Here is a 13,305-nt window from a genome sequence, read left to right as displayed (position 1 = left end):
AATAAAATGTTAATAAATGTTACTAAAATGTTATGATTTTAGAAATTTCTCTGTTGTTCAGCTCTGAAATTATACTTAAACAATTATTCGCCCCAGGTTCGGTGAATATTGTCGAATAATCCCCTCGACTTCGTTTCGGGGACGTTATTCACCTCGCCTTCGGCAATTAATAGTTAAATGTTATTCGGAAATTGTGCAGAGTCTGACTCATTCCCAGTCGACTCCAAATTCTGCACGGTGTTAAAGTGGGTGTGATAGGGGTGATGGGAAGGAGAAATTGAAGGAGACTCTATGGTAAGCAAAGCACTTACCAGGTTCATTTGTGACATTGCGTACTGCATGCCACTACGATCAGCATTGACTTGGACGCTGTTTGAGAAATATATATCCTCTATAGATTTCTCCGAAACTCATTGGTGAGGGATCGTACCGCAGACTTCGAAGGGTCTGGGTTCGATTGCTCCTCAGGGACGCAAATGTTTTCTTTATTTAATGCTTGTGACAAAACAGCATCTTTCTTTATTGTTTGTTGGATGCTACAATGATCGAACTCTCGATGGAATCTTACTAGGATTTGACACAAATGGTAGAAGCAGTTTCTCCGCGCACATACGCAGTCATAACAACTTTGCCCTGTCCGTGCGATGAGCCGACACGCCTATTAGCATGTCCAATCACACGAAATTTTTCATAAAAGAAGTAGTAAACCTGAAGGCTCATGTTCTTCAATGCCTGGTGGTAATTTGAACTAAATAAAAACAGAATGACAGGGTTGATTGCTGTACTAAAAGATGGAAACAGGTAGAAAAACAAAGCTAGAAAAACCAAGCACTTGTCTTTCGCGAAGAGGTCCCGATGAAACATTTTCAGCGACAGATAGATACAGAGTGGCGTCCAGCAGACAAAAAATGCTACAACAATCGATATCAATATTTTCGTGATCTTCTGCTGCTGTTTTTGTCTCTTGCTGTTCATCTGGTCTTGTGTCTTATCTGCTGCATTTGGACGATTCCTAACAGTTTTTACCACGCGAACATAAAGGATTGTCATTACAAAAAGCGGTGCGCAATAAAATATGACAAAACCTATAAAGTTAAAGACAACTTTCAGCAATCTGCTCCAAACAGTTCTGCAGAAAGTTTTATCGTCAACTTTGACAACTTCCGTATAAAACACGTATGGAGAACCACAGACTATCGGTATAATCCATGTAAGAACCAAGAAAGTAAGGCGCAGTCCTCTACGATCCAACATTACGATCTTCAATGGGAACACAATAGCCACATATCTGTCCACAGAGATAAGAACCAAGCTCAACACAGATACCACTTGTGATATTCCTCTGAAGTACATTCCCAGTTTGCAAACAACTGAAGCCAAATGATCACTGATAAACTGCCGACTCGTCAACATTCCTTCAGCTGCGAACAGCGGCCAATTAAAGCATGCGCAAAAAAGGTCGGACACTGCCATGTTGACTATGTAGTAATTAGTACTGGTTTTAAGGTTTGGGGTTTTGATGAAGGATACTATAACAACAAAGTTTCCGATAAAGGCCGCCAGTGTTACAATGGATAGAAGTACTGTAAATAACGTGGTGACCGCATCAGAGCAAGACGGATCCTGATCTAAAATGTTCGTCGGTTGAACAGAAGAATTGATCATTGTTCAGACCAAACTCGATTTGAGGACAGAAAAATATTTTGAATCTTGTTCTCCGTTGCTTAATGTTAATCAGCTAATCCAGAGGCACGATGCTTGGCTGAATGATTGCTGGTGGCAAATATGAAAACAAAACAGTGATTAGTTTATTGACCATCGATGAAGAACATTTTTGACTATGAGTTAAAAGTAATCCTGGACTTTTTTTAGTTCTTAATAGCTCCGTGTATTTCTTTAGTTTTAGGACACTCCTAGGCGAGAACTCTTCCCTCGCCGTGCTCTAGAGTAAATAACAACTACCAGATAACGGACGTGCACTATGCTTTCACTGTGAACATCAATCAGGAAACGCGCTTCCCAGCGTGCTTTCATTACTTTGCGTGAGTCTGGCTGTCTTGTGGTACTTTGGGCAGCGGAGTCTCCAACTGGCGCGGGCTGCCGTGTCGCACGCAATTTTTGAACTTTTTCCCTCCAAGATCTATTAAGACATTCTCCTTGGAGCGTCAAACGCTTTGTTAGAGATTAGGTATGAGAAGTCCCGACAAGATCGATTCAATATCTCCATCCTATAATTTCCTCAGTTAATTGTCGTAATCTATTTACTTGACTGCAGTTAGACCGTTTGAAAGGAGAAGTTGCATACAGATCGCTTCTGCCAAGTGAAAGGATCTATGAACTTTAATTTGGGTGCGTCCGAACTATAGAACATTTTAAATCTACGCACAGTTATTTTGTTTGTGCAAAACAATTGCGAAGGAGTATCGTTAAGCGCTTGCTGTTACCTAACTTTCATCCCGAACGGCAGAAGTTTCGCTCTAGTTATCAACGTCAGCAAAATAAAGACAAATAAACTAGTGGAAACTTCCTGCGGCTTAAGTCACGAAAACGAACGTGTCCAGTCAGTCACCATAGAGACCTGGTCTTCTCTACAGTCAGCTCAAACATCATTTATTGAATTAAGCGTCGAGTGAAACTTTGTTTGCGTAAATTTCTGCCTTTCTGTAAATCGAAGTTTTTCTTTTTACGAGGCAGTGTTTTCTTGCTGCTAGGCTTACAAACGCAAAGTAGCGAAACTATGCGTCTCCCAGATGATGTATCATAAATCACAAAAGACCTCAAATAATTTGTGAATTTGTTATAATAGAATGAAACAGTCAAATAACCAGTCAACCATTGCAATATTCTCAGGTAGCACTTTAGTTTTCATGTCTCTGTAATATTTTTGCCAGGCTGAAATCCTTTTCTAACCACTTTTGACAATAGACATGGACTGCACTCCGCGTTTTCATTCTCCTAAACCATTAACTTGAAAAAAGATTGTTTTAAAATTCTCTGACTAATTTCAAGGGTCGATCATCTAGAAATTTATTGAGGTTTATGCATATTTGATAAATTCACATCAAAGCTTTTACCGATGAAACCACAGGCATTGATTTCACCCGGGCTCCAACGCACTCAGCATTGCGTTTTCATTGCTTTATACCAACTAGTCGCTTTCCATCTGTGCATAGGTCTATTTGTTCCGTTTGATTCATTTTTGACCACGTTTTAACAAAAAACCGAAGCCTTTGAACGTTACATGTGCAGTCGTAAAACGTTCAAAATAAATACAACCAGCACAGTCAGACCTTCAGACAAGTTGAGTCGATTTCGTAGATCAACTACTTTCGAGTATTGTAATGAACTTAAAATTTATAGAGAAACGTAAATTTTACCCCTTTAAGCGGGGAAAGCTGCCATCAATCTCGTTCAATGCACTGTTTAGGTTTGTTCGAGTTTTTGTTTTCGGATTTGAAAGGCCCATTGATGACGAGGCAACAAACTGAAAATTGTTACAGACCTTTGAAGCATCTCGTGCCGTGTAAGCAAAACCCTCTTTTAATTTTATGCGAACTACTCCATTCACACTCGGTAAATTCTTGAGTAAATTGTAACATTAATATTTTAAAACAGATGAGTTCTTGAGCAATTAAACTGGCACTGAACTATAGGACCAAGCTGTTTAGTCATTATTACAAGCTTATTACAGAACCATTTTCAAATTGATAAAATTCTTAGATTTTGGCGAACTGTGTGTTTCTTTAACCACATCACGTTTTGGTTAATTCGAAGTTTTCAAAAATTTCTTGTCAACTTCAACAGACGTTTTTGTAATGAAATTTCTCAGCGGGCGCCAAACGATCAAACACAACGTTTTTGGGTAAATTAAGTCCTTCTGAAATTGTTCATCGCAGAATTTTTCAAGAGATGCGAAATCTCTGGCAATCAAGTGAAAGAACATTTTAGCGAATTCTTACCTTTTAAACTCCGTGAATTGAGAGGTGAAGATTTTTCTGGTGTTCTCAGTCAGTGTGTATCTTCGTAAACACTTAATGCATGGTAGATTATTTAATGATTGGTGGGTCTCTGTTATGTTATTACCCCCCGCCGTTCGCCTCAGGAAAGAGTAACACTTGTAGCTTGAAAAACAAGTGCTGTACTACAATTTGGCTGGATGAGAATACAATGGCTCTTTTTAAAGGTAATGCCTAATTGAACAAATTGTATAGGTTATTCGTCATATCTGACATTTTGTTATTGAATGTGGAAAGGTGCTTTGAAGCATAACACCTCCTTCAAAATTGGCTCTGTGAATGAAAACAATACATTCCTCTTTTAAAAATGCTATCGCGTGACTAAAGCCGCTGCAGATCTAAATAGAGATTTACTGTTTCATGATAATTTTATCCTTTTTTAGACAGTTCTGTTTATTTACCATAGAGAATGGAAAATTGAATTTTGATTAAGTTTGCTCGCAACAAAGGCAAGAAAATTCATGCAGATTTGATGAAAATGATTTTTAGATTTTCTTTCTTTGAAAGCGCCACTTGAAATCAAACCATTGTCTTTTTTCTCCAACATGAAATTGACAAGAACGCAAAATATCAAAATGCGGTATAAATAAAGAAAATATAGTTGTAGAATTACTGTTTGCTTTACTATTTTTTTTTTATTTACACTTTGCACAAAATCATATTTTGTCCAAAAAATTGTAAAATTGCGTTTTGCGTTCTCTTACGTGCTTCATCAAGTACATATTGCATACCAAGGTTTAACCCGATTTATTGTTTTTACTTTAGAAACTGATGTCTGAGCTGATTTTCAGGTTCAGGCAAATCTTAAACCAAAAACTTTTTACAATGGATCTAAAGCCAGTAAACCGAGAACAACAGATGGTGTGGAATAAATAAAACAAGGTGTACTTCAAATTCATTCGAGTCTTTCTTTGCCAAGAAAAAATGACAGTTGAAGATAATCTAAAAGAACTTGGTGCTAGTTACAACTGTTCTGCCCCCTCCCCCTCCCCCTCCTTCTTCCCCTCCCCCTCCCCCTCCTCTCCCCCTCCCCACCCCCTCCTCTTTCCCTCCCCCTCCCCCTCAGTAAATACAACAGTATCGCCTAAGCCGCGAAAAGGCCTCGAGGTGTGGCAAGGGAATTTGATATTGATTAATTGTTTTTCTCACAGAGTTATTTTATGATAAAAATTACCTTCGTATTCGGTATTCCTAAAACTCCAAAGTAACATCAAATTTGCATACATCTTGGGTTGTGAAACGCTGAGCTGATTGAGTAATCCACACTAAAATAAACAAGAACAAAGTGAATTTCACGAAATTCAAAGTGCTTTTCCAGCATTTTCAGATCTTTTCGTTGCAGATTTCGGATAAAAATTGTTGTAAAAAAGAGAGGCTTTCAATTACAGTTCCTTCGGTTAATCCAACTCCAACAGGGGTAGTTACCCTACAACACGCTGCCTCCACACAAATCCTGTCGTTTAACCATTTTCAGTTGAGTTTGCTTTAGGGCGCGGAGAGTTGTTGCTCTCGAGGAAACTACTAAGACCATTCGTTCTCAGGGAAGGTTTCTTTTTCATCACTGTGAGTCAATAATGAAACAACTCAACTGGAAGATCTTGTGGGGCATAAATTGACATCGATCTCCTTAATTTTTAATTTCCGATATGGGCAAGGCGTTCTTGAGGTAATTAATTGTGAGACTCAGCTAGGATCGATCAGTAAAACCTAATGAACTTTCCCAGGGTCTCAGACCAAAATGTTCATATGAGCTCTATACTTGCCTGGTAGATCTCATGATGATTGACGATATGAAATTGAGAGAAGTGAAATTCGTAGGATAAAGCCTGGGTGTTTAGAAGAGAGAGGACAAGAGAAAAAGGAATTATATTTTTTATTTATCTGAAGCCGCCAGGTGTGATCTTATTGAGACAGTAAGCTTGACAAGGAGATATATGTAATTAGCTCAGATTGTTACTCACACAAACATAACAGCCGCTTGGTATTAGCAAAAAGTTATTCAGTTATTCTTTTAATTCAAAAGTTTATAGCGTCATTAATATTGTTGTACTCAGATGTGATTTTTGTTCTTGGCGCATGCTACCGATATGGTAGTTTTTTTTTAAGGCGCTCTCGTCAGATTTTACTTGCGTCTTCGAGGAAAATGTCAAATATCACAGGTGTGCAAGAAAATTGTGAAACAAAATACTCTTTATTTGTTTTGGCATAATCAAAGTGTTCAAAACAGTGATCTGAGGCAGAATTAATTTGAAGCGTAGACGCGTAATGGGAGAAAATTGTAGAAAAACAGCTTTCTGGAACGCCGACCAAGAGAAAACAGCTTTACTGCGAGCGAAAATGTCTTCTTGTAAGTAGCTCCGAAAGGGAACAAGCCAACGATATCTACACAAAAACTTTACTTTATACTTTTTTCATTCTTCTCAATATTTTGTGTAATTAAGCAGCAAAATTAATGTTATTAGCCAGTGAGGTTAATCTACATAGCCCCGGGAGAAAAATTTAGGAAAAAAAAATTTTTTTGATGATTAACAACCGTTTGACACATGACTCAAAAGCAACTTCAGGCGTGCGACATTTTGACGTTAAAACCCCTATAAAAAACTCAACCTGCACGACGTCGCTGTGAAAAGTGTAAAAAAGGAAATTGTGCGCAGTAAAAGATGCTAATCATAGTTATTCTAATGTCATCCTTCGTCAATTTTTGGACGATACCAAAAATATTGCGCTTTTTGAAATGTTACGTTATAGTAAAAGATTGCAGTTTACCTATCTGGTCCATTTGTACCTCTGGGATTACAACGCCCGCACTGTAAGGATTCAAACATAAGTGCTAATTAGGATAGGATGGACGTGTAATAAGAATAAACCTTTTTACGAGTTGATGAGAAGATATGTTAGAATTCTTGATCCAGCCATATATTTCACCCTGCGTTCGTTCGCCGGTTCTCCATGAAAGTCTAGTCATAAGGCTAGCTAGTTAGTGTTTCTGTGCTAACTTGGTGGTACCATTATCATCAAAAATGTAAGTCCTGTTATCGTTCTTAAACTGTGGAATTTAGCATTTTCAGATCTCAGTTCGTCTTAGAAGCCTTTACTTGGAGTTATCCCGCACCAAAATTCTGCATCAAATCCTAGTCACATCCTAACAGGAGCAAATTTGAGTCAAAACCAATAGATGATCTCTTGGTCAAAACAAGATGTAAGACGTTCCATAGAGACACTCTGGACATTTTTAAACAATAAACTACGAGTTTATCGAAGTATTTTTGGAGCTGGAGTTGTTGAGTTGTAATCGTTAATGATCCTTGCTTGTTGAACTAGTTAGTTCGTAGCTTACAATTTGCTCTTGCGGCTTCTGAAAGTGAAGAAAATGAAGTTCGTTCAGGTGCAAGTCTGTCTTCTTGCATTTGAACTTACCATGATTTCTGCCAGAAGAGGAAAAGACAGAGGGGGCTAGAAAGACAGAGAGGAGCCTGAGAACGAAAGAAAACCACCTGAGCCATTAGCGAGACTTTGCACTCCTGCAAGCTATGGCTTAACATTTGTTAATGGCTCACCAGTTCAAGTTTGACGCCCATGCACGTGCAAAGAAAAGTTTTTAGAAACATGGCTTGTGTCCATTTTATCCTTTCAGTAAACCTTCTTTCGTGACCAGGGAATTTAAGTTAGTAGGCAAATAATGGTGATTTTTAAAGAAATTGATGTCATTCTACACCTCGCCTACCCTGCGTATAAAGGCTGATAGTTTCTAAAGAAACTGTTTGGGGCTGCGTCGGTGGGGGTAACGAAATAATTTGGATATATCGACAAAGTTGAAATGGTAAATTGGCCACCGTAACTATTACAAAAGCTGACGTTTCGAGCGTTAGCCCTTCGTCGGAGCGAATAGTGGAATCAGTTGTGGGTTGTGTGTGCTTTTAAAGGCAGAAAATGGAGCTACGTTATTGGTGGGAACGTGGCAACGAGAAAAACACGAATAAATTAGTGGAATGAGAAGCGTTCGTTGATACCTGTGGGATTTGTTTTTTTGCTTACACCTGCAGTGTTTGGTTTTCCCTCCCCTGCCCTTATCCATTTTTGTCATCTTTTATCTCCAATCTTCCTGGCGTAGCAATAATTTTTATCTAACCACCTTCCTTTTATTCAATGTTATGACTCGGAAATCAAATTATAGTGAAGACTGGGTATAAAATCGAGGATATGGCAAAATAAAACTTCTCCACATGATCTTAAAACTTCCTGTTTGAAGAGATGACTTCCTCAATTGAAACAATTCCCTGTGATTCGGCTAGATACCATAAACCGTGTTGGTTCGATTCTAGGAACGATGCTGAAACCAGTTTAAAATGTCCTTTTAAAGCTTTCACGCTTGCAATTTTAGTTCTCAGAACGACAGACAAAGGTGTACGTGATCAAAATGTTATGCTGTAATATGTATATACGTGCGAAATTTCGATGGCCGATTAAGAAGATTAAAATTGACAAACAGTAAAATTGCATTTGCTCCTGTTGTGTTGTTTCAGCTTTTGGAAGAGCTACAAAAATGGTCTTTTCATTTTTTTTTACATTGAGTTTCTATACGTGTATTTGTTCAAAACTTGAAAAACTATAGCTGGGTTTATCAGAATGACAGGTTTAGTGACAAGTGAGTTTACATAATAGGCAACCATTGGTTTACTTTGATTGCGTTCAGATGACCTACTTTTTCGTTAAATAACAAAAACCTTTTCCTGGTATTTGCACAATCAAGGCTAAAATATTATTAAACTTGTAAATTTTCTGAACCTATAATTGGTTTTTCAATCCTAAAGCAATTATATAAGAAAAATGTAAACAATTAGGTAAAAAAAACAACACCGCTCTTCTCAACGATTTGAAAGTAGATAACTGGTAGGATAATGTAGATAAAGGAAGAATGCTATCAATCAGTTTGTGTGGCACTGTTAGAAAAGAAGAATGTAATATGATAATAAAAAGGGAAATATCGCTGCAGTAATCACATAAATGCATCGGGGAAACGTGCGGACTCACGAAAGGGTGTTGAGTCACTTCGCGGCGAAATCTCTCGGCTAATTATGAGATGAACGGACGATTGCAGCTTTGGCTGAGAGTGAGAGGTTTGTGTTTCAGTTTTATAATATACTTAGAGCAGTACACAACGAGAAAAAGAGTTAAAATATCTAACAAGCACTAATGACGGTAACTATGTCTTATTTAAACGAGCTCCGAGAGCTAGCCTGCACAAGAAAAAAATATCGACATTGTAACTTTTGTGACACGGAGACGTTTTATTCTTCCTAGATTTTGGACTTCGATTTATCCGAAGTTGATTATTTTCTTGATTGCTTTATCATCTTTCTAAGCCATCGGTTTTTCAGGCAGCATGTAACTTGGCCTTTCGTATGATCAGACAACCTAATTGTCTTGACTTTAGTTATAGTTTGATCATCACCTCGTCACCTTACAGTTCTGGTACTATCTGGTACTGGCTTTTATAAGCCATCGTATCATCTAGGAGCCAGACGAAGGAAAGCTACTTTTGTTACCTTTTTTTCTAATAAACAACACCTTTTTTTCTAATAAACAACACCTTTTTTCCTTTTGTCATTCATACTATTGGGTACCTCTTCCTTATAGTTCCCACAGAAAAAAAGGAAAGTATCGTCACAGCTGTGGGCCAGACGTAAGAATGAATAATTCTAGTTTTGCAACGCCTACTCTTTACAGTCCAAGCCTGCCCTGTTCTAACGTGGTGTCCACGCTATTTACAGTGATTATATCCACTGTCACATTCGCGGCTCTGATTGGCAATGTTCTTGTCATTGCAAGTTTTCTCATAACTCCTAACTTAAGGACAAGCACTAATTATTACATAATCAACATGGCCATTTCTGACCTCCTTTGCGCATGCTTCAATTGGCCACTATATGCAGTTGAAGGAATGCTGACAAGAGCCGAGTTCTTCAACCAACGTTCGGCCTTAATTCTCTGTAAACTGGGAATTTGCTTCAGGGAAATTTCACAAGTGGTGTCCGTGTTATGCTTGGTTCTAACATCCGCAGACAGATATGCTGCTATCGTCCACCCTATGAGGCCAACGGTAATGAGAAATGGCAAAGTTAGAGTTATTTTATTGTTGCTTACTTGGATTATACCTTTTGGCTTTGCTTACCCGTATTACATGTTCACTGAAGTTGTAAAAGTAAACAACCAAACTTTCTGTAGAGTAATTTGGAATATATCAACACACACAGTTTTTAATGCTGTTGGATTTGTTATATTCTATTGTATACCTCTTAGTGTCTTAATTATTCTACATACTCGCATCACAAAGACACTTAAAAATCGCCCAGATATAGAAAACACAGTCCAAGAACAGCAAATCAGAAGAAGAAGAGAGCAGCATCAGAAAATTATGAAAATCTTGACATCGATTGTTGCCGGCTTCTTTATTTGTTGGACACCCCTTTGCGTTTATTTGGCATTGAAAATGTTTTATCCAGGGTTGTTTCTTCAAGATAGATGCTTCTTACTGTTGGGTTTGTTTTTCTACGTGTTTCCCTCACTCAGCACAGCAATCAATCCTTTTATTCTTTTCCAGTTTAGTTCAAAATTTCGACTGGCGATGAAAAAAATTTCGTTTTCCTTTTGTTGATTTCAGCAAATATTGCAGTTTCTCAGAATGCTCAGGAATAGGGTTAGAACGCTTAAATATATAGACCGTGTTGGTATGGCAGGGTTGCGTTAGATGTCTCTGATGTATGAGGGATTTGGGGGCGACTTTGCATCGCAATGATTCAGTAACAAAATGCTGCAGATCACAAAAGTAAAAAAAGGATGGTAACTTCTAAATCTAACAAAGATTGCAAAATATTGTGTGGGGATATAGAGTAAACAGATTTAGGATGTGTATGTGCACAAAAAGTGGTCATTGCGTCTTATCCTGACTACGTTTTCAGATACGAGAGTTACACATAGTCTGAGTCGTGCGTGAGATCCCTCGGGCAACTTTTAGCTTGTAGCTCCAATATTATCATAGGTAATATTTATCTCTTGTGAAATAACAATGTTAATTACGACCATTATAGTGATAGAGAGCCCTCTGACAATTTTATTTTGTAGCTCCAATATTATCATAGGTAATAGTTATCTCTTGTGAAATAACAAGGTTAATTACTACCATCATAGTGATAATTTTCAGTTTCATTAGCAGGGAAAAATCACGAAATAAGATGATGGACAGCTACGAGTGTTAAGAAAATCAAAGAGAGAAAAACAAGAAAGAGAGTAACACAAAAAAGATTATTGAGAAACTCACTTATTTGTGGTTTCGGTCTGAGTATTATAAAAATATATATTCTAATGTAAATACACATATTGTAAAATACATATTTCAAATGCTTCTCCGTCGTCAACAAATTCGCGACTTTTCTTGACCTATCTGTAATCATTCAAATCCATACCAGTTATAAATGTTGAACAAGAAATGCCGGGTTTTAGCCCTCGTAAGCCAACAAAGTCGGGAATTCAAAAAAGAGGTATGAACTAAAGTGTGGTCGCTTACGAGAGCGCCGGCTCTCTGACGTAAGCGACCACGCGATGAAACGATAGTCTTTAATCTGACAAGAAAATATAACTTGTGAGCTGTCATTAGCTGTTGGTAGTCTAATGGCCATTAGAATAATAATCACTTAATCTTTGCTTGCCTCCGGTTCACAAATGTACAGCTAGCTCAGTAATCCACATGGACCGAAAACTTCCCAGAGTTACTTTTGTTCAGAAAACAATGTCTCATAAATGAAAACAACTTCCTTATCTTAAAGAAAACACGTTTTCAATCCCCATAGTGTTTGTTTTTCCCTCCCCTGCGGTTATCCACCTTCTTGTTTGTGTAGCATTAACTTCCTGGCATCGTTGTCATCTCCTTTCCCCTGTTTCTCATTCTCTCTTTTTTCGTTTTAAATCTTCCTGGCCTAGCAAGAAGTTTTATCTGACCACCTTCCTTTTATTCAATGTCACGACTCGGAAATCAAGTTATAGCGAAGACTGAACATAAAATAATGGATAGGAAAAACACCATTCTGCACCCTGAGACTTTTTGTTACAAAAGATGACTTCGTTAATTAATTTGGCTAGATAGCGTAACCGTGTTGTCTCGATATATTTAAGTTCACGCAGCGATTCTAGGAACTATACTGAAAACCTGTTCAAAATGACCTTTAAAAGCTTTTTTGGCTGGCAATTTTAGCTCTCATGACGACAGACGAAGGTGTGCGTGATCAAAATAATATTGTCCATATCCTACCATATCCATAACGTGAACATTGCATGCGCTATCCCCGTAACAACAACAACAACAACAACAACTTTATTAGGTACTTCTATAAGTAGTACATGGCATTACCTAAGTAAGAATAAGTAACAATAATTATTTAATATCATTTTGTCTTTAACAGAACTTCTTGTCTGATATTCATTATTTGGAATATAAAAGCAGAAATGAATCTACATATAGACGGATTAGCGTTATTAAAAAGGAATAACACTTTAGAGTTATGATCAAAGTTTTCAAAGCAAGGATACTTTCTTGCGATTTTGTTGTTAAGTTCTAATCGAAAACTATCATACAAAGGACAACAAAAAAGCACATGTTTTTCATCTTCAATTTCATTTGAATGGCAGAAAGAACAGATTCTTTGATTGACTGGGGTCTTTGGAGTCGTGTATCTTCCCGTTTCAATGTGTAATTTATGATTGCCTAGACGGAATTTATTAATGGCAATTTGTGTTGTGGATTGTTTATTAGATCTAAAAATTCTGTTTTCTTAGTGTCTTTTTTGAATGAGGAGTAAAAGTCTAATTTTCTGTTTGCGTTGATTAACATTAATTGGTGGTCCTCATAGATCTTCCTCTTTAACTTTAAATGAGTAGTTCTCATATTTGTATCGTTATTTTTCAAGTTTATACAACTTGGATCACATCTTTTCAATAAGTTATTAATTCTCACCGTCAAACTTAAGAGGTTTCTATCAGCCAATTCTTCGGAGAGGAATAAGCATTGTTTTGCAATATCAGTGTCTGGTAAGTTGCGTAGATGAATCCAGAACTTTCAGTAAAAGGAACACTGATTTCGGACATTTGATTTAATTTCATAATTTTTGCCATTGAAAAGAATGGGAGCTTATTCTTTTACGGTGACACGTTTTACAAGGTAAGTTTATTTGAACACGTATTTAAATCAACACGACTTGAAAATTTAAGGGGGTGTCGGTGTTTGCTTACATGAAGA

The 13,305-nt window shown here is 37.4% G+C and overlaps 2 protein-coding genes across 3 annotated transcripts; one reads left to right on the top strand and one right to left on the bottom strand.

Moving 5' to 3' along the window:
• Positions 1-479: 479 nt before the first annotated feature.
• Positions 480-5,207, bottom strand: LOC111335481 (galanin receptor 2a). Of its 2 annotated transcripts, none has more exons than XM_088734369.1 (2): positions 5,191-5,207; positions 480-1,773 (listed from the first exon to the last, which is right to left on the bottom strand). In XM_088734369.1, the coding sequence occupies exon 2, from the start codon at positions 1,663-1,665 to the stop codon at positions 568-570; it is 1,098 nt and encodes a 365-aa protein (XP_088590495.1). In that variant the 5' UTR covers positions 1,666-1,773; positions 5,191-5,207; the 3' UTR covers positions 480-567. The 2 variants fall into 2 exon arrangements, with proteins under 2 accessions (XP_088590495.1, XP_022797120.1); XM_022941385.2 differs by lacking the exon at positions 5,191-5,207 and adding an exon at positions 3,960-4,111.
• Positions 5,208-8,865: 3,658 nt separating this feature from the next.
• Positions 8,866-11,418, top strand: LOC148724264 (neuropeptides capa receptor-like). The gene is made up of 2 exons (XM_088733293.1): positions 8,866-9,133; positions 9,654-11,418. The coding sequence occupies exon 2, from the start codon at positions 9,706-9,708 to the stop codon at positions 10,669-10,671; it is 966 nt and encodes a 321-aa protein (XP_088589419.1). The 5' UTR covers positions 8,866-9,133; positions 9,654-9,705; the 3' UTR covers positions 10,672-11,418.
• The last annotated feature ends 1,887 nt before the right edge of the window (positions 11,419-13,305 follow it).

Source organism: Stylophora pistillata, chromosome 9, assembly GCF_964205215.1.
Source record: "Stylophora pistillata chromosome 9, jaStyPist1.2, whole genome shotgun sequence".
Lineage (NCBI taxonomy): Eukaryota > Metazoa > Cnidaria > Anthozoa > Scleractinia > Pocilloporidae > Stylophora > Stylophora pistillata.
Note: the sequence above shows the minus strand (reverse complement) of the source record. Positions and strands in the feature narration are given on the sequence as shown.